This window comes from Schistocerca americana, chromosome 5 (assembly GCF_021461395.2).
Source record: "Schistocerca americana isolate TAMUIC-IGC-003095 chromosome 5, iqSchAmer2.1, whole genome shotgun sequence".
NCBI lineage: Eukaryota > Metazoa > Arthropoda > Insecta > Orthoptera > Acrididae > Schistocerca > Schistocerca americana.
The window spans coordinates 240,001,380-240,023,277 of record NC_060123.1 but is presented as its reverse complement, the minus strand read 5'-3'; the positions used below and the strand labels follow the sequence as shown (position 1 = coordinate 240,023,277).

Sequence of the window (21,898 nt, the reverse complement as noted above, 5' to 3'; positions counted from 1 at the left end):
GTAGACCTCCACGCGCGGTATGTCACAGGTCAGCCGGCTCGTCTAAAATCAAAATTGGTTGACGTTAGCGAAGTATATAAGATTCTTTAGGAGTTGTACCTCGCTTGAATTATTTGGACTATAGGATACAAAACGGCGGCCATCTGAAAACATTTGGTTTCTTTCATCGATTTTTCGACTTCGTCGGCCAAGTAAAAATATTTATAGTTGATGGATCGGAATAAAAGTGGTACAACTCCTAGACAATTTAGTTATTTTTGTCGGAAACAAAGAATCATGCCAGTCGGCTCAGTAGATTTGAAGTTACCATACACGCCATAAACAAAACGTCATTTCGAGAAAAACGCGTTTGAAGTTTTGACTATATATAAATGCAATATTATGCAACGTACGTTCAATCTGCCGTTCCGAGTCCATAAACTAGTCCTTCCTCTTCCTCATAGAGGGCGTTCTGCTCGATCTGGGCCATCCTGCGCTGCTCCAGAGCTGGTCGTACGGCCGGTGACAAGCGGTTTTCGGCCGCTTGAATCCGGTGGTCGTCCGAATGCCTGGTGAACTGCGTCGAATAGAGTCCCAGGATGACGTCCATCGTTGTCATGGTCTTCAGAATTGCTGAATACCCTTCGTTGAAGCTGCTCACTGCCAGGAAATTCGCGTTCTCCACAGTCTTCGCACCAGAATGCAAATGCTTGGAGGCTAACTTCCAAACACACGCGTTCAAACTTTCATTTCAATTTTGTGTGTTTCCTCCCAAGCAAACTCATCCTCCGAAAGAAAAAAACTGGTGCGTGAAAAAGGCCGATTTCAGGCAGGTGCATGTTTTTGTTCAACCGCGAATAACAACATTTCCGTTCCGTATTCGGAAAAACCGTTTCGTGGGAGGATTCTAAACACTTTTATGGATCCAAAAATGGAATTTAAAAAATATCGATTTTTTGAACCAAAAGATAGTAAACCTTCCCTTAATGAGTTGGAGAAAGTTAGTTATACCATGAAAACATAGCGTTTACAGAGCCACGTTTATATAAAATAATTTCCTTGTCTCCATGAGAGGAATGTGTCATGCAAATGTGCTATACATTTGTTTATACCTTGTATGCCAAGTACATCAATCCTGTTCTGGTGATTACCACGTGGTGGTGCAATGTGAGGAGACATCATCACGCATCAGCTGTGAGATGTCATAATCACCGTATGTTCCGCTATGTAGCGGTGGAAATTATTTAATGAGGATTCTCGTATACATTTCGAAGTTGTCATGATACAGAATGGGAAAAACGTCTGAAAATCTCTAGTAATTTGTAGTTGAAGCTTACGATAGAACTTTTTATTGTGTATGAAAATAAATAAATTTTCAGTGGATCCTAAACTACGTATAGATAGTTTACGCTTTTCATGAAGTCACTTTACGTACTCAGAAAGGAATAAGCTCTAGTCTCTCAAAAAGAAAAGAAGGTGAAAGCATTTTTAAATGACTTAATTTTCTCCGTTAAAATAGAACAGAACGAAGAAAAGCTATTTTTTAATTCTTACGGGAAGCGCTCTGAAAAATTTAAATGAAATTTAGAATGTCTCTGACAAGCATATGAAAGGATATTCCGCACCAAAATACGGCGTGTAGAGTGAGAAGCATCTAATATAGTGCTCCACTTTGCGAAAAGCTAAATAAAAATGTTTTTCCAATAAGATACGTATAGGTATAAATGTTTGTTTTTAATCAAGAATTGCTAAAGAGAGTAAGAAAGTGAAAACTGTAAGTATTCGATACAAATGCTGCAACTAGTTATCGAACTACGGCGCAAATCAGATACTGGAAGTTTTAATGAGTAACTTCCAATTTAGACTGTTGCTTCTTCTCGTGCAGATAAGAATAAAGTCTATAACTGTAATGAAAACCCATGCATAATTCATGTAATACTTGATAATGTATATAGTATGAATACGTAAAAAGTGAAGTGAAGTAGAGAGAAAAATGTATGAATAGAATAAAAGTGTGTGCGTAATAAAGTATGCACGAGAAATCGCCATGCACTGTAGGGCAGAGTGGTGGTACCCGAGTCACCAGGGGGAGTTGGACTGCCGCCACGGCCCACGGCCGCCGCCTGCAGCGGGATAAGAAGAGGAGAGAGGAATACTCTGACTGTGAGCGGCACCTGAAAGAGAGCGCGCCTGTTAAAAAACACCGACAGCCTCTCGCCGCCCAGCGCACAGCCTCAGACGCGCTACAGCTTCCATGCTTACACTATCACCAAAAGATACACACAGTCATAGCACAGTCATTATCATGAACACATTGCCGACATCGCAGTATCGTTTCTGCTGCACGGAGGTACTCAGCACAGCAGACGAAAAACTAGGAGAGAGGTCTTCGTTCTGTTCGGATAACAAAGGCAGCGATCCTCGCCGAGTGAATGTGTGTGCCTCCAGTCGGAGACTCGACGTTAAACCTGTGACTGCAGCGGTTAACACTCCACTTGTAGAATTCAGTTGGCTGGAAGTGGATCACTCCACAACTCACCAACTTAACGTTTTTTTATTTTAAAGGTTTCACGTTCCAACAGTAAGGGGAGGATGACAAGGCCAGCCTCTGTAGACACATTTTCATTACATTCGTCTAATAAAGGAAAAATCAGTGACAAAACATACCACGATCTTTCTGGGGGCGTAAGAGTAAAGAAAAGTGAATAGAGATACATGTTATGTTATCATGCTACTGACTGAGCCACTGGGTGTGTTGGACCTTCCATCGAGCTACGGACCCCCTTGAAGATGTCTCCCGCAGTCAGAGACGAAACATTGGAAATTGACCCAGAATTCATCAACCGACCACGGCATAACAGCCCGGATAATTATAATGGACATGATATTTCCGGCCGTGAAAGTCTGCATTTTAGTATGTTATGTTAACTGGGGACCTAGAAACGACGGAGAGGCTCCATCCCCGCCGCAGCTGCAGTGGTCCACAACACCACGACGACTACCGCAGTTCACTTCACCCTTAAGCCGCCCCACACCGACGCAGGGTTATTGTGCGGTTCGGCCCTCGGTGGACCATTCCCCCCCCCCCCCCCCCCCCCCCCGGGAACGTCTCACACCAGACGAGTGTAACCCCTGTGTTTAAATGGCCGACATAGTGTAGCTGAGGTGGAATAAGAGGAATCAGCCCGCATTCGCCGAGGCAGATGGAAAACCGCCTAAAAACCACCCACAGACTGGCCGGCTCACCGGACCTCGACACAAATCCGCCGGGCGCTCCTTCCCGCCCGGAAAGCCGTGCGTTAGACCGCACGGCCAACCAGGTGGGCGAATAAAGATGCATAATATTATTTTCCTCCTGATTTGCTAAGATATTTTACCTCTGGAATGTCAGTTTTTCACTGTGACGTATATGTCTTAAAGCGGATGGTAAATTAGGATATTACACAGTTTTCTTTGTTTTAGAGGTGATCGCAGCTATTTTTGTCATAAAAAAATAACAGTCTGTTGAGAAATCTGTTGGTAGCCTTCAAATCATGGGGACACCAAAGGACATGTGATCTGATCATTTTAACCAGTCTGTCAGGGCTGTAGCACATGTCGAACAGCCTATGTGGGAGGCCAATGTTTTGTCTTGATCGACAACCTTGCACCACAAATAAAGTTCGTAATGTGGTATTACGTATCGATACGCCCCACGGGCGTCAACGTTGTAAATTGGAATTGCACGTTTCCGTCTGAAGCTGACAGTGGTCGCGCGGGATCTGGTGGAACCAATGGGGTGCGCCCGCTGAGCCATGCTTACAGTGGCTGTGGACTGTGAGCACCCTCACTGCCGCGATATAGGATGGCCAGTCACTGGACACACTTGTGCTTGGAGCCACATCACTGTGGGATGCTATGTAGACGCCGTGTAGTTGTGGCACTGACACCATTGTTCACGCTTCAGAACAGACAGTCTCGTCCTGGCTGACATTGTGATAGTTGTACTCTGTTTCTTGCTACATTATTTGTTCTGAGTCTTCGTATACTTGGAGAAACACAAGTTAAGTACATCTTTTGTTTGTCGCGTTAAGTTTTTCGCTAATCATGTCTACTCCCGTCCAGCTATTCTACAACGACGGCTGCCACACCACACTTTAGCCCACCTCTCATTACCGTCATGTATGTAGTCGTACACAAAATGCAGCATTGTCTTTACAGCAGGATTAAGTGTGCGTTTTTGCGATTACAGGGTTAACGCGCCACAGATATAGCAAAGAGAAATGGGTTGTTTATACAGGTGAAGACGTTCCTCTTTCTGAATTCGCACAAAGCTGAAACTTTCTCGAATCTGCAGCAACTAACTTCGCAAGGTCAGAGCTCTCTCACTACTGAAACTGATGCGACAAACATAGTGCGATGTGACGTAACACCAAGGTGACATACGCGCCTCCTTCGTATCCTGGCAGTGAACGTCGGAACTGGAGATCAGGCATGGAATTCCTTGTATATATTTCGACTGTTTACCAACAATTACAGCAGTAAAAATAAATAAAAGCAAATAATTACATAATACCAAAGTAACCAATATGCAACCTTTTCAAGTTATTTTATACATAGATGGTACTGCATCACGAAATTTTCGAATTCCGTATGACAAAGATACTGTTGACCAGAGTGACCGCGTTTCATTTATCACAAGGGGAACGAACGCAGATAGGGGTCTTTTGTTCCAAGTATATTCTAAGTTACACTTATACTCGAATGAGACTCTCCAATTTCCACAGTAGATGTTCCACGTTGAGTGAACCTTTGTGTCCTTCCTCAAACCAGTGCCACACCGAGGTACAAACCAGAGCTTTGGATCTAGGACGAATGAGGCAAGTACAAGGAGACAGACTGAGTCACAGTTTATTATGTCTCCCCACGGTAGTGGATCCGCGTGGCATAGTCGAGTGAGCGGCGCTTGCTCCCCATCACTCGCTATCCACGTCGTTCGGGCCTACTTGCTTTCAGGGAGGAGAGTTGGTTGTGGTTCCCTTCAGCGACTAAGAAAGTATGGATGTGGTGCCCACGAAAACTACGGGCCACGCAACGAACTTGGGGCGACACACCAGTAGCCTTATCCGCCATACTTCGCGAATGCTCTACACTGTGCAGGGCCCACGGGGAATCAGTATGTCAATGAAAACATACCCACCAAAGGTCTTAACTTTGATGTGCGTCATGGAGAGCTTGCAATCATTTAAATGCGCAGTTAAGAATTATTAAACTCGTCTGAAATCGGTACTCGCTTCCCGCCGAAGACGACTGCTGGCACTGGTAAGACCTGTAGTGTCACGTGCTCTGAAGTACGCACCACGGCCTGTCCTCGTGGGCCTCGACATTGCGGTTAGTGACGTCACAATGCAGCTCTAGGTCTAGCAAGAGCAAATCGTGTGGTCACTGCAACAACACGGCCACACTGTGTGAGGTAGTGTCGGCCATCTTCTGCGACTTCTGCCAGGCTGTGCCAAACTTACTCGTCCTCACTCTTGCACACCGCAGCCTCGTAAACGCAACACGAATCGGGCACGCGCCTGCAGCGCTCTAGTCCCACGTTTCTCAACCTTTTTTCCTTTGCAGTACACCCAAGTACTTTTCAAACTTTCGCGACGCTCCATAAGTGATATTTTTTTCCTAGATGCAAAGTAGCAAACACAAATTACAAACAAAAATTTTTATTACTGATGTACATATAATCATAAATAATGATGGACGATTTCTTACGAATTGAACTACTCCAAGAAACGATTTGGTGTTAATTTTTTATGCTCTAGACATTTTATCTACAGAATATTAGAATACATTAAAAATATCGCAGCACACATGAAACACGTATTCGTGACACAGTAGTGTGTCACCACGGCACGTTGATTGAGAAACGTTGCTCTAGTCTCTCCCCCCCCCTCCCCCAATCACCCCCCCCCCCCACACACACACACACCAAACAGAACATGCACTCTCACCCATTTTTACCACGCCACAGAGGCCTTAGATTAATAGTAACAGCAATAAAACATTAATAAGTTTCAATATAATTATATATATATATATATATATATATATATATATGTATATGTATAATATATTATACATGATAATATATTATGCACTATGTAATCGAAAGTATCCGGACACCTGGCTGAAAATGACTCACTAGTTTGTGGCGCCCAAGATCGGTAATGAAGGAATTCAGTATAGTGTTGGCCCACCCTTAGGTTTGATGACAGCTTCCACTCTCGCAGGCATACGTTCACAGTCAGGTGCGGGAGCGTTTCTTCGGGAATGGCAGCCCATTCTTCACGGAGCGCTACACTGAGCAAAAGTATCGATGTCAGTCGGTGAGGCCTGGCACGAAGTCGGCGTTCCAAAATATCCCAAAGGTGTTCTATAGCATTCAGAATGAAAGGTGCAATAGCCAGCCCCGAATTGCTCTTCAACAATGGGAAGCAAGAAGGTGCTTAAAACTTCAACGTAGGCGTGTTGTGCGATAGTGCTACACAAAACAACAAGTGGTGCAAGCCCCCTCCATGAAAAACATGACCACACCATAACACAACCGCCTCCGAATTTGGCAATACATACGCTGGCAGATGACGTTCACGTACCCACACCATGCCATCGGATTGCCACATCGTTTTCCGTGATTCGACGCTCCACACAACGTGTTTCAACTGTTCAACCATCCAATGCTTACGCTCCTTACACCAAGCGCGACGTAGTTTGGCATCTAACAACGTGATGTGTGGCTTATGAGCGGCCGCTCGGCCATGTAATCCAAGTTTTCTCATCTCCCGCCTAACTGTCAAGTACTTGCTATGGATCCTAATGCAGTTTTGAATTCCTGTGTGGTGGATCGGATAAATGTCTACCTATCACACATTACGACCCTCTTCAATTGTCGGCGGTCTCTGTCAGTCTACAGACAAGGTCGGTGTGTGCGCTTTTGTGCTGTACGTGTCCCTTCACGTTTCCACTTCACTATCACATCGAAAACAGTAGACCCAGTGATGTTTAGGTGTGTGGAAATCTCGCTTACAGACGTATGGCACAAATGACACCCAATCATATGACCACGAACGAAGTCCGTGAGATCCACGGAGTGCCCCATTCTGCTCTCTCACGATATCTGATGACTGATATGGAGTACCTGGCAGTAGATGGCAGCGCAATGCACCTAATATGAAAAACGTATATTTTTGGTGGTGTCCGGATACTTTTGATGACATGATGTGTATAAGATTCAATATAATTATAAAAATCTGTTTAACAGCGAAAATACCGTATAAAATCTCTTACTATACTAATAATTTGTATATTAGTTGTTAGTACACCGCTTTATCATATGTTCCAAGAAATTTCATTTTCGAGAAATATATCATTTTTAAAAGCAATCATCCCAATATTTAAGTACATATGTCATATAACTGAGGCACTGAGAACCATTATGGTCTAAAGAACAGAAACAAAGTTTAGGACAAAATAAATGTTTGTGAAAATTAAATTTATAGGCAAACCAAAGATTGTATTTATTATTAGTATTAATTCACAAAATTTCCATGTATAGGCTAGTGACAACAGCGTCTTTTGACACTTGCAAAGTTTGTAATTAACGTGAAACCAGAATCAGAATATGAAAAACAGGCACTAAAGACACCACACACACGATTATGACGTATTCCAGCACTTTATGGTCCTCGTTATCATCATTTTCATTAAGAAAACTATCTGCCTTGAGCTTCAGATAAAACTGCCAGTACACCAAGCATTACTACGACGTTCATAATGTAAACACTAAATTACAGTGATAATCCTGGATAACAATTGAGTAGCGCAGATAAACAAAATTACGCTTTATTCTTTGGGCCTGTATTGGAATGAATATCCTAGAAATTAGTGAGACACCTTTTCGTAAATGTTCATATATACAGTGTGGGGCTAGAGACATAGATAAAGCTGGTTCACCATAGGATTAACGTATGTCAGGAGCATACATACATGCTACAATCTCGGAATATATGTTTATGTGCTTTAGTCCCTTATGGTTCTCATCGCCGCAATCGATTTAAGAACTGTAACAGAACTTTAACGTTGTTATAGTTCTGAACCATGTGAAGCTCGAATAACGGTAGTTAAACCAGTTAAAAAATTTGCATGCTTTGTACTGCATATTAATCACTTACAGTAAAATCGACTGCTCCATTCCTTTCGATAAATTACATTCCAAATACAAATTTAGGTGGATCTAAAGTATTCTTGTAAAGGAGACGAGACGTTTTCCTGAAGAAAATGTTTCGATTTTTAAAGATCTTTCATTTATGACACCAAAAAGTATGAAGTGGAGTAAGCAAGTTTCAGTGTATCGTCTTCTGAAAATGAACGCAGCTCCATTCAGTTCCTGCGGGAAACAGTGAACACGAGCGTTCCACCACAGCTAATCGTCTCTCTTTAATCTGGAGTGTTCTGCTCCACTTATCGTTCCATCATTCCAAGAAAGATAATTGACAACGTGATCAGAACTGCATGTCAGAAAGTATGTATAGTACATTAGCTGATTGCGGAATTTATGAAATGTATTGAAATATTGGTACGGATGCATCATACTTACCGTTCAAGCTGTGTGCACACTGTTCACTTCCCTCCACTCTTCCAGCTAGTGTAAATCATTCTACTGCGAGTAAGTTGTCTCTGAAGTATTAGATTACAGCAGTTCGTTTCTGTGAATTTTTATAATATTTTATACTTCGTTGTAATTGTTAATGAGGACGTAAAAGCGTGATCTCTGTGATGACATTAATATGCTGCCCATCCGTGTTAGATAAGAGGAGGAAATACGTTCTCCATGTACCCTGTTGTCTGGTATGCTTACACGCTCCAGCGAGTTCGGACACATGTGGTCAGAGCAGCTGTAAGACGGCAGCTACTTACGTCTCTGCTTCCGTCGCGATTAGGCGTACCGCACCGTTGACAGCGAAGCCGTGACGTGGAAACGAGGTAACGTAAATTCACGATGGTATTTATTGAGTATTCATGCTGCAGTAGGTCTCATAAAACTACAGGACTTTGTGTCTGCAAAGAAAGACAAAACTACTAAGGTAAAACAATGAAACATCGAACTGTTACGTCTTTGCGATTTCTTTTGTGTTGCTAAAACAAGAGTTCGGATTATCGAATTGGAGAAGAAAATATCATTCTTACCAGCTCATAACTTCCAAATAACATTTTCCATCTTAAATTCAAAGGGCTGGCTCAACATTTAAGACGAATTTAAAGTCATTTATTTGTATATCGATAACTACAAAAAGGTACAGTGTGTTAACGAAACTAATAACTACAGAAATAAGTTGAATCGTATGCAAGTAGCTCAATTTTATATTGCATTTTTAAGCTATACATGGACGTTTAATATGAGAACCGACTGACTGTCGCCCAAATAACAGAAGAAACGCTAAGACACGTACTACTTCTTTATGGTAATGTCGAATACGTTCTGCTCTACACCGAAGTTTCGTACCGTCCCCACACCACTCCTATCCGCACTCCGATTCCAATACCCCATAAAGCTTCGTACTTGGCTGATAAATCCTTCGGCGCCAAGTGATTGCTCTTATCGCTAAGTGAACTATGAGAAATACGATATTCAGTCATGTAAGAAGACGCATAACGCCACGAAAATCAAGACGCGTCTGGGGAAAAACTTTCTTAATATTCAGTACGATTCTCACAGAAATCATAATTACTATGAGACCTATCGTAAATATGGCCTTCCAACCAAACCTGTATGTGTCACTAAAGTGTGTGAAAATGCACGAAACAATTTACGCAAATGCGATTAAATCATACAGCAAACAAACTGATGAGCCAAAACATTATGACCGCCTGTGTAAGAGACTGACGGCTCTGGGTGGTACGGATTCGACGAGTAGGTTTCTGGAGTTCTGCGGCAGCAGATGTCGCCATAGGAGTCACGCAATTTCCATAAATTATGGACCGGTGGTTTGCGGGGAGGAAATGGCGCCCCTTAGCCTTCAGAACAGGCGAATCTGGTTAGCAATGAATTAATGAGAGTTCACCCTCAGTATGCAAGGGAACACCAGGATTGGACAATGGAACAACGTTTGTCTTCACCGACGAGTGTAGGACTTGTCTGTTGTCTGATGATCGCGGTTGGAGAAGTGAGCGGGTACCGATACACATTTCAGCTATGCAATCCGACGAGAGGCAGCGCCGTCATATTTTGGACCAGTGTCGTCGAGAATCGTCGGGGGCCTCCCACTGTTGACGAGCGTAATTAGTATAGGGACAGGACCCTCCAACCATATTTCAAGACTTACAGGCAACATTTCGGAGACGGGTTTGCCTTTTAAGAAGACAGTTCACGAGCACACCGCGCACACTTTGAGAACACTTTTCCCGAGCAGACAGGAGTTCACGGAGTGGAATGGTATGCGTTATCTGCGAATATGAATGCAACTGACCACGCTTGGGGCCAGTCTAAACTTGCAGAATGTCTTCGTCACAAGGTCGCTGCACATATTCTCGATGACCACTGGAAGGTCGCCCTCGATGAGTGGAACAAGGCTAAGCGAAAACGTCACGAACATCCTGTGGACATCATGCCAAACAGGATCCGAGCACGTAGCACGCAACGGAGTGTGGCAACACGGTACTGAATGTTGCCCGGCTGCAGATTTTGATTTCACAAACGTGCACTTTACAACAGGCTATCTTCATTTGGTGGTACTTTATCTTCATTTCACAAGAGAGTTATTTTCAGTTTAATAGTGCTTACATTTTCATTCTCTGCTTTCGTTGCATCTCAGCCCACAAACAACAGCGAATAATCAGCTATTGGAAGACTTTTCTTAATGGTTTATACAGGATGGGGAAGATACATTGCTGAAAATAGCTAACGAAAACTGACATCGTTGGAGAGGAATAATCACAGGTTATGACTGTCGACATGAAACATAGTACGTACGTAATAGAGCTGAAGTGGTATATTTGTAACGAAAAATGGTACAGATTTCACAACATGGGAAAGCAGAATAACAACATAAATAACGTTCATGTTTGACACAGGTCAGACTCCAAACATTAAGTCGATATCGGACCCTGAACAAGAAGGATGCCCTCCTCGGACACTAATGCACAGTTTGCGCCTGTTATTCATGCTGTAGAGTTCTTGGCGATATTTTCCTATTCCTTTCTCAAGGCGGTTTTCGGTTCTTGCACGGTTCGGAGAAGGGGTGTTCGGAAATAAACACTTATACCATGGACATTCGGGCATGTTCTATAGGTTTTAACTTCGGGGAATACGCAGGCCGTCCCATACATTCAGTATCTTCACTTCCAAGTATGTGCGACACTTTTGTGGTGCTGTGCGGGCTGGCTATATCGCCCATAAACAGGAAGAGGGGACCTGCCGCATCCCAAAACAGACTGACGCGATCCAGAATGCGTGAAATGAATTCACAATTGCGAATAAGGACAACCATCAGCTGTAGAATGGAATGACGACAATGAAAATTTGTGCCGGACCGGGCCTCGAACCCGGATTTCCCGCTTATCTCGAGCGGTCGTCTTACCATTTGGCTGACCAGACCCAAACTTCCACATGTTGGTTATTGCAGTGCCTGTGTTATTCTGATTACGATGCAAAGTTCCTTCGGACATGCATGCACGTCGAAAGGCACTGTGCATCGAAATTAGAATAACACAGGCACTGCACTATCGAATTTATTCGCCGATACCGGGAAAGCAGCTTTCAAGAACGACGTCTGACCTGCACGGGAATATACTTAATGGATGTACGAGTACAGGTCGTAGACGCATGGTTGACGACATATGGAGGTTCGGTTCAGGCCTTAAGTCGTGCACGGATAATCAAATGGTAAGCGGGAAATCCGGGTTCGGGTCGCGGTCCAGCACAAATTTCCATTGTCGTCATTCCATTCTACAGCTAATGGTTGTCCTTACTCGCAGTTGCGAATTCATTTCATGTATTTCATAATTGTTGTAGTAGCATGTCCAAAGGAACTTTGCATCACAATCAGAATGACACAGGCACTGCAATATCATAGTGATTCAGAGCAATCTGCCTGCTACAGCGTTGTGCTGTGAAGGTTCCTCGCGTAAATGTATGCAGCGTTATTCCATCATTTTGCGTAACGCCTGCCCACACCGTATCGCCTAGGCCGCACCGACGACGTTCATGAATGTTCTGTGGTGTGGGCCGTGTTCGCCTCTCTCTGTCCACACTAACTGGTGGCCACAATCGCTAGCAACAGTAAAGCAGTATTCGTCGGAGAACATCGCTTTGGACCATTGTTGCTGACCCCAACTATCATGCTGCCTACACCAAGGAACTATTTCTGAACAGTGGCGTGGTTGAAGTGTAACGCATTCATCGAGCACACAAACCAGCGTGAGTTAATCGCCGCGACATGCTTCTGTCAGACATACGAATACCGGCAGCGTTTCTTAGGGCTGCAGCGATCTTCTTAGGAGTGAGATATCTGTTTCCTTTTCGCCACTAGGGCTACGTATCGATCCTCTTGCGGTGTGGTGGTCCGCCTACGACCACCGTCATGGTTTCACACAGAATTTTGACCTTTATCGGCCTTTTTTAGTCGCGAGATGACGCTTTTCGATACACCCATTACTGCGGGCACAATAGTGACTCTTTGACCGGCTTTGAACCTTCCAATTTCTCGTCCACGATTCCGAAGCAATTACCATTGTTCGTTACTAAGTTGTTCCTAAGCAATAGTCAAGCAGTGCAAAACTGGCCTGGAAATTATTTCATGCAGCGTAAAATAGGAAACCAAACTTACGTCATGCACATTTTTGGTGCATTTTTTAAGTTGGGTTGCCTGTTTTAAGGTGCATGAAATAATTTCCAGGCCAGTTTTATTTTTCGCTGCCCATAAAACATCTTGTGCCATGACGAAGCAGCTTTGGCTCACGTGCACCCACGTAACATGAGAAAAGGAAATAAAAAACTATTTTATTAGTGTTTTTGATGGCGCACGCGTTGCCGTCAATTCCCTGTGAAATTTTGATTTTTGGTTGTTGAACTGGAACCTTTAGAAAGGAAGGAAAAACACATCTTAAAGCGTTCTAGATTCTTGTGCCTACGGATGATGCCACTCAGTGTCCACTGCTACGGACACAGAAGCTCAAATAACTCAATGGCGAAGTAAGATGAAGATACTGACTGTATAGAATGCGGGGGAGTTTTTCCTTCCTGACCTCCAAGTACCAGAACAGTGCAGATGAAGAAGACGTTTGACACGGGACATGAAGGAACAAGTACTGGCATACTTACATCAACTTTTATAGTCATTAAAATTCCGATATGGAAGGATAGAGAATACAAAAAAATATTTTTTCCGAAATATGGCAACCATACAGACCTCGGGTATCCTGCAGCTGAAGAAGTCACAACTGTCGCAAAACGAAGTCAGATGTACTGGACAGAATGATTGCAATGACAAGCTATGGTCCTCATTACCAAAAGAAAAGTGAAGAAGATTATAATGTAATTAACTACGAACGTCTTCGGAAATTATTTATTATTTTATTAATCACTTTTGATACTAAAGAAAATAGATTTACTAGTGGTGTATGACTTGAAAAGTGCTTGTAATATTAAGGTATTCCGTAAAGTCGACTGAAAAACTGAATTATGTTCTAATATGCCTCATTATTTCACCTTAATCGCCTTTGGCACGGCAACTACTGGCTATCTGGGGGAGTCTCTGCAAGTACAAGAACGTAGTTAATAGGAAACAAATCCACCACGAAAAATGAATGTTCCTTGCAAAATAAATATTGTAGAAAACAGCAGAACACTCGTATAACAATGATAATTAAGTTTCCAGTGTAATTTCCTATCTGAAGGTAGTAGGATACACCTCGAGTGTATCAAAACAGTTATATAAGCGTGGGAAGCAGTAATTATTTTCACGAGTGGTCACGCTCTCTCATGATTTCTTTCTGTCCCAGAAATACTGTTTTCGGCTTTGTTAGAAAAAGTAGTGTTTCTTATCACTGTGTTTGCTTTATCAGCGTTTTGAGAGTCCTGTTTCTTCTTTGTGTAATTTTGTTCCTTAATGTATTGCTTTAACTTTACCTCCGGCGTATTCGGTTAGTGCAGGTCGAGTGTGTTACTCGCAAGTTTGTCCTGCTTCTTTTGCGATAACGAACTAAAAAAAAGATAAAACACGGGAACGGACAACTGAAGACTGTGGGACAGAAATAAATAATCAGAATTTTGATTTTAAATTGGTAATGACAATGCAGAAATGCTCGTTTCCTTATTCATTTCGAACCCCTTTGAATGTTTATTTGAAACTGCTGTCTGGTCGCTGGGTGCTCTAGCTCTTCTTTATCGTCAGCTCTACGAAGAAATTAGGTTACACGTATATAATTACGATTAATGAAACGATTCTTTCACTCGGACTATATTTAATGAGTAAATTAATATGTAGGTGTATAATTTCTTTACACAGCTTCTTTATCGTATTATGATTGATCAGGAGACTTGCCCCATCACGGGCATAGTACATTAGGCGATATGACACGCACTCACGTGTAATAGGAGCAGAGTAACACTTCGACGGCCTCAACTAGGAATTTCGTAAAAGATTTATCTCCATAACTACTTCATTAAAACTGCACCTCCCTTTTAGTGTAATTCGACTTAATTTTTATTTAACTGTCTTGATCGTACAGCTTTTAGAATAGAATTACTGGTTTCGGATATGCAATAATCATCTTCAGACTACGTTGTTGTTGTTGTTGTTGTGGTCTTCAGTCCTGAGACTGGTTTGATGCAGCTCTCCATGCTACTCTATCCTGTGCAAGCTTCTTCATCTCCCAGTACCTACTGCAACCTACATCCTTCTGAATCTGTTTAGTGTATTCATCTCTTGCTCTCCCTCTACGATTTTTACCCTCCACGCTGCCCTCCAATACTAAATTGGTGATCCCTTGATGCCTCAGAATACGTCCTACCAACCGATCCCGTCTTCTGGTCAAGTTGTGCCACAAACTTCTCTTCTCCCCAATCCTATTCAATACTTCCTCATTAGTTATGTGATCTACCCATCTAATCTTCAGCATTCTTCTGTAGCACCACATTTCGAATGCTTCTATTCTCTTCTTGTCCCAACTATTTATCGTCCATGTTTCACTACTTCCATACATGGCTACACTCCATACAAATACTTTCAGGAATGACTTCCTGACACTTAAATCTATACTCGATGTTAACAAATTTCCCTTCTTCAGAAAAGCTTTCCTTGCCATTGCCAGTCTACATTTTATATCCTCTCTACTTCGACCATCATCAGTTATTTTGCTCCCCAAATAGCAAAACTCCTTTACTACTTTAAGTGTCTCATTTCGTAATCTAATTCCCTCAGCATCACCCAACTTAATTCGACTACATTCCATTATCCTCGTTTTGCTTTTGTTGAAGTTCATCTTATATCCTCCTTTCAAGACACTGTCCATTCCATTCAACTGCTCTTCCAAGTCGTTTGCTGTCTCTGACAGAATTAAAATGTCATCGGCGAACCTCAAAGTTTTTATTTCTTCTCCATGGATTTTAATACCTACTCCGAATTTTTCTTTTGTTTCCTTTACTGCTTGCTCAATATACAGATTGAACAACATCGGGGAGAGGCTACAACCCTGTCTTACTCCCTTCCCAACCACTGCTTCCCTTTCATGTCCCTCGACTCTTATAACTGCCATCTGGTTTCTGTACAAATTGTAAATAGCCTTTCGCTCCCTGTATTTTACCCCTGCCACCTTTAGAATTTGAAAGAGAGTATTCCAGTCAACATTGTCAAAAGCTTTCTCTAAGTCTACAAATGCTAGAAACGTAGGTTTGCCTTTCCTTAATCTTTCTTCTAAGATAAGTCGTAAGGTCAGTATTGCCTCACGTGTTCCAGTATTGCTGCGGAATCCAAACTGATCTTCCCCGAGGTTGGCTTCTACTAGTTTTTCCATTCGTCTGTAAAGAATTCGTGTTAGTATTTTGCAGCTGTGACTTATTAAACTGATAGTTCGGTAATTTTCACATCTGTCAACACCTGCTTTCTTTGGGATTGGAATTATTATATTCTTCTTGAAGTCTGAGGGTATTTCGCCTGTTTCATACATCTTGCTCATCAGATGGTAGAGTTTTGTCAGGACTGGCTCTTCCAAGGCCGTCAGTAGTTCCAATGGAATGTTGTCTACTCCGGGGGCCTTGTTTCGACTCAGGGCTTTCAGTGCTCTGTCAAACTCTTCACGCAATATCGTATCTCCCATTTCATCTTCATCTACATCCTCTTCCATTTCCATAATATTGTCCTCAAGCACATCGCCCTTGTATAAACCCTCTATATACTCCTTCCACCTTTCTGCTTTCCCTTCTTTGCTTAGAACTGGGTTTCCATCTGAGCTCTTGATATTCATACAAGTCGTTCTCTTACCTCCAAAGGTCTCTTTAATATTCCTGTAGGCAGTATCTATCTTACCCCTAGTGAGATAAGCCTCTACATCCTTACATTTGTCCTCTAGCGATCCCTGCTTAGCCATTTTGCACTTCCTGTCGATCTCATTTTTGAGACGTTTGTATTCCTTTTCGTCTGCTTCATTTACTTCATTTTTATATTTTCTCCTTTCATCAATTAAATTCAATATTTCTTCTGTTACCCAAGGATTTCTACTAGCCCTCGTCTTTTTACGTACTTGATCCTCTGCTGCCTTCACTACTTCATCCCTCAGAGCTACCCATTCTTCTTCTACTGTATTTCTTTCCCCCATTCCTGTCAATTGCTCCCGTATGCTCTCCCTGAAACTCTGTACAACCTCTGGTTCTTTCAGTTTATCCAGTTCCCATCTCCTTAAATTCCCACCTTTTTGCAGTTTCTTCAGTTTTAATCTACAGGTCATAACCAATAGATTGTGGTCAGAGTCCACATCTGCCCCTGGAAATGTCTTACAATTTAAAACCTGGTTCCTAAATCTCTGTCTTACCATTATATAATCTATCTGATATCTTTTAGTATCTCCAGGGTTCTTCCATGTATACAACCTTCTTTCATGATTCTTAAACCAAGTGTTAGCTATGATTATGTTGTGCTCTGTGCAAAATTCTGCCAGGCGGCTTCCTCTTTCATTTCTTAGCCCCAATCCATATTCACCGACTGTGTTTCCTTCTCACCATTTTCCTACACTCGAATTCTAGTCACCCATGACTATTAAATTTTCGTCTCCCTTCACTATCTGAATAATTTCTTTTATTTCATCATACATTTCTTCAATTTCTTCGTCATCTGCAGAACTAGTTGGCATATAAACTTGTACTACTGTAGTAGGTGTGGGCTTCGTATCTATCTTGGCCACAATAATACGTTCACTGTGCTGTTTGTAGTAGCTTACCCGCATTCCTATTTTCCTATTCATTATTAAACCTACTCCTGCATTACCCCTATTTGATTATTTATTATAACCCTGTAGTCAACTGACCAGAAGTCTCGTTCCTCCTGCCACCGAACTTCACTAATTCCCACTATATCTAACTTCAACCTATCCATTTCCCTTTTTAAATTTTCTAACCTACCTGCCCGATTATGGGATCTGACATTCCACGCTCCGATCCGTAGAACGCCAGTTGTCTTTCTCCTGATAACGACATCTTCCTGAGTAGTCCCCGCCCGGAGATCCGAATGGGGGACTATTTTACCTCCGGAATATTTTACCCAAGAGGACGCCATCATCATTTAATTGTACAGTAAAGCTGCATGCCCTCGGGAAAAATTACGGCTGTAGTTTCCCCTTGCTTTCAGCCGTTCGCAGTACCAGCACAGCAAGGCCGTTTTGGTTATTGTTACAAGGCCAGATCAGTCAATCATCCAGACTGTTGCCCTTGCAACTACTGAAAAGGCTGCTGCCCCTCTTCAGGAACCACACGTTTGTCTGGCCTCTCAACAGATACCCCTCCGTTGTGGTTGCACCTACGGTACGGCTATCTGTATCGCTGAGGCACGCAAACCTCCCCACCAACGGCAAGGTCCATGGTTCATGGGGGGGGGGGGGGGGGGGGGGGGGAGGGGGGGGGGCTTCGGACTATCACAGAAGTAAAAAAAAAAAAAATAATAATAATAATAATAATAATAATAATAATACATACTAGCTACCACATTAAGAGGTTAAAAACAAGTGACAGCACTTATAATAAAAACAGAAATATACCTCTCATTCTGCTGGACTGCAACAAATCATGTCAAAACAACACGAGTAAATAGGGCCACGCATACTTCAACTAGCCATATACAGAATGCAAAGGGATCCTACAGGCCTTTGATGCACGCATAACGTACAAATAAATATACAAAGTAATTAAAAGGAATTTCATGTAAGCGTACCGTTCTTTACAATATTCTTAGCTAAATATAAAAAAAGCAAGATTTTTAAAAAATATTTATACATATGAAACATATATTCGTCTTCTGACAGTTGAAATTGGTCAGAATTTTCCAAAATGTTCAAGAAACAAAAATTACTTACAGAAATTATTTTAAAACTGAATATACAGAGAAGGCTCTAAAATAAGTCTTATAAAAGAAGAAGACGGAATAAACTTTGATAACATTCATATTATCCTTCTCTCATATACCAGTTTATATTTTGATTAGGACAGTTAGTATTAAAAATGAAAATCGAACTGGAACGGAAGCATAGTACCCAAAATAAGTAAATTATGAAAGTATTACAACAAAATAAATAACAGATAGCATAATTTATTATAGGAAGGAAGTAGAGTGTATTTAATTTTAAAAATTATTTCTGTAACCAATTTTTATTTTTTTAACGTTTTGATAATTTGTGGCCAGTTTAAACTGTCAGAAAACGAATACATATTTCATAATGTTATACTTTCTTTTTAAATTATTACTTTCGTATATACAATTTAGAATATTTTAAAGAACCATAGTTTTAACTGAAATTCCTTTCAATTACTTTGTGCGTTTATTTGAACGTTACGTATGCACAACAAAATCGCTTTCCATCTGGCTGAAGCATGCATTGCAGTTCTGACTCCTGCTATTTTTACATGTTGTGATTCGTTGCAGTGCAGCAGAGTGAGAGGTATATTGTGTTTTTGCTATAACTTTCGACACTTCTTTTTAACCTTTTAAAGTGATGTTCTTCCTTTTACTTGTATTATAGTGTCTGAAGATGCTTATAGCATAGCCTAAACGGTAATTCTATTCAAAATGCTGTCCGAACTAGACAATTAAATGAAAAATTATGAAAATCATGATCGCTCCCTAGATGATCATTTTATGCCAACTTCTATTCGTCTGAAGCTGTAGCTAACTTGATTTGAGTACCACTGTCTTACTGTGGAAGAAACATGCGATTCAAAGAAACTCATTAGTCACCACCACAGACTGGAGTTAAATATTAATTCGTCCCTTACAAAAAGACGCAAAACATTATTTACTATTCAGTTCCGTATGGCTCGAATTCATGTTTAATCTTTCATGTCGTTAAGAAAACTCCCGAGCACGACATAATACACTTGATGACAATAAATAACGTTAGTCTTAACAAAATAAGCAAGCGGAAGAATCGGAAATCACGACCTACAGTGTTTCAAACCTATAATGTATTCTGCCACTTCGTCCCGTAGCAGAGCTAAGCGGATTACTGTCTGTACCTCCATACGTGATCAGACCCGCTGTACGTGCTATGCTTTTATTTTCGCTTGACAGGTGGTAAGAACTACACCAATGCGTCATGTACCATTTTCGAAATCACAGATTGTACATAAAGCTCTGCGAAGAAAATTCAGCAGTTACGAAACGCATATCATTGTATTACTAGTGCGCGCGCGCGCGCACACACACACACACACACACACACACACACACACACACACTCACAACACCAAATCGCTAATGACGAAGTATTGGATTAGGTGAATAATACTTCTCTCCTGTATTTTCAGTTATTAATTGTTATATCGAGTAATCCGACGCTCCTATGTGAACATATTTCTAAGGTACAGGTTCTTCTGTAAACTGTTTGACATACTCTACATTCTACCCTTGTCTTATTTTTGAGATGAGTGTAATCCTGAATTCGGATACACGTAGTATACTGGGGTATATTGATCTGTAGACCCAGAGGAGATATTTGTCTACTTTAGCGAAAAATAAAGAAAAACTAAGGTAGTTGCGCGAAAACAATGTTCCAAACAAAACGTTGATTGATTTAATGTATAGGACGCTGTCAGGCAGATTTGCTTCTCTGTGAGTACAACGTATCTATAGTTGTCCTCACAATAGCAAAAGGCATTATAGCCCACCGATATATGTCCAGTATCTTTTTTCACATGCCTGCAAATTTGGACATGTTATAGGTACATAACGGACAACTTTATACCTCGACGATGAGACAGAAACACCACAAGCAGGTACAATTTTGTCGAATCCACTTTTTACTTATCGTGACTAGTTTGCACTTGAGACCATCTGAAGAGGGCAGAGCATATTTCTCGATTAATTGCACCGTACATTCTGAATGATAAATACATAAAGTTGCACAACAAACGAATACCATCGTCTGGAGATGAGCTCAGAATGGGAACTAGGAGCAAATAAGTCAGTTATGACTGGTTTTCGTGTTTTAAACGCAATAGAAATGTTTAGAGCCCATCATGGATAAAACGTCTCTGTATACTGGGAGAGTCACTAACTATTGCCACCAAGAATAACTTCGAAAGTCTGATAGGAGCTGAAAGGTTTGTGGGACAAACGTTGCATGGGACCACGGGGGCTATAATTGGACGTTCGTTTTTTGTTGCTAGGTGGGGCCGCTTCAGAGATATGAAGGTCAACTTTATTTTTTTTAAATGGGATGCTATAGTTTGGTACTTATTTTCTGATAGCGGCTATCGAGACGAATCTGATGACATGTAACAGTAAGGTCTTTGAAGGTCAACGAAGGTCACAAAGGTGGCATGAACATCCATTTACAGAAAGTGTTCGAAGTGATGACCATTGGTATCAATGCAGTGCTGCAATCTTCTTATCATGGATTGAGTGGTATTCCTCACCAAATCGGCACTTATTCTTACGCATCTTCGGGTGTATGTAGAACGTCTTTATAAACAATGTCTTAATGCCTTTTGCGAATCTCCACAAGAAAAAATCCAGAGGCGTCAAGTCTGGCAAACGAGCTGGCCACACCACATCTCCTCTGCATCCAATCCAGCGATTTGGGAATTGTCTCTGCAACTCATTCCTAGCCATCAGCGAAAAAATGTGCTACACCCATCGTGTTGATACCACATTCTAAAAATGGTTCAAATGGCTCTGAGCACTATGGGACTCAACTGCTGAGGTCATTAGTCCCCTAGAACGTAGAACTAGTTAAACCTAACTAACCTAAGGACATCAAAAACATCCATGCCCGAGGCAGGATTCTAACCTGCGACCGTAGCGGTCTTGCGGTTTTTGGTGTGCAACTTTCCACAGCCAAAACGGATTTTCAGTTGCCCAATAATGCACGTATGCAAATTAATATTTCCATGGAACATGAATGTAGCCTCGTCAGTAAATAAAATCAAATTAATAAATGTGTCATTTCTCTGAATCTGAAGTTGACCCCATCGGCAGAATTCAGTGCGACGCATACAATCCGTACCAGTTAATTCTTGGTGGAAACTGATATGGTAAGGATGATATTTATGGCGACGCAGAACACGAACTATGTTACTCTGGCTCACGCCAGATTCCCTTGCGGTTTGACGCGAAAACACTAGGATCTCGAACCACAGTGGCTAGAGTACCAGTTTCCGTTTCCTCGTCAGTAACTTTCCTTTGTC

General features: G+C 41.7%; 1 protein-coding gene across 1 annotated transcript in view; it reads right to left on the bottom strand.

The window, feature by feature from the left end:
• Positions 1-21,898, bottom strand: part of LOC124616291 — a 734,272-nt gene that overhangs the window by 191,280 nt on the left and 521,094 nt on the right. The window contains exon 5 of the mRNA XM_047144593.1: positions 2,054-2,153. Coding sequence (XP_047000549.1) covers positions 2,054-2,153 — 100 coding nt within the window. The remainder of the gene's footprint in view (positions 1-2,053; positions 2,154-21,898) is intronic.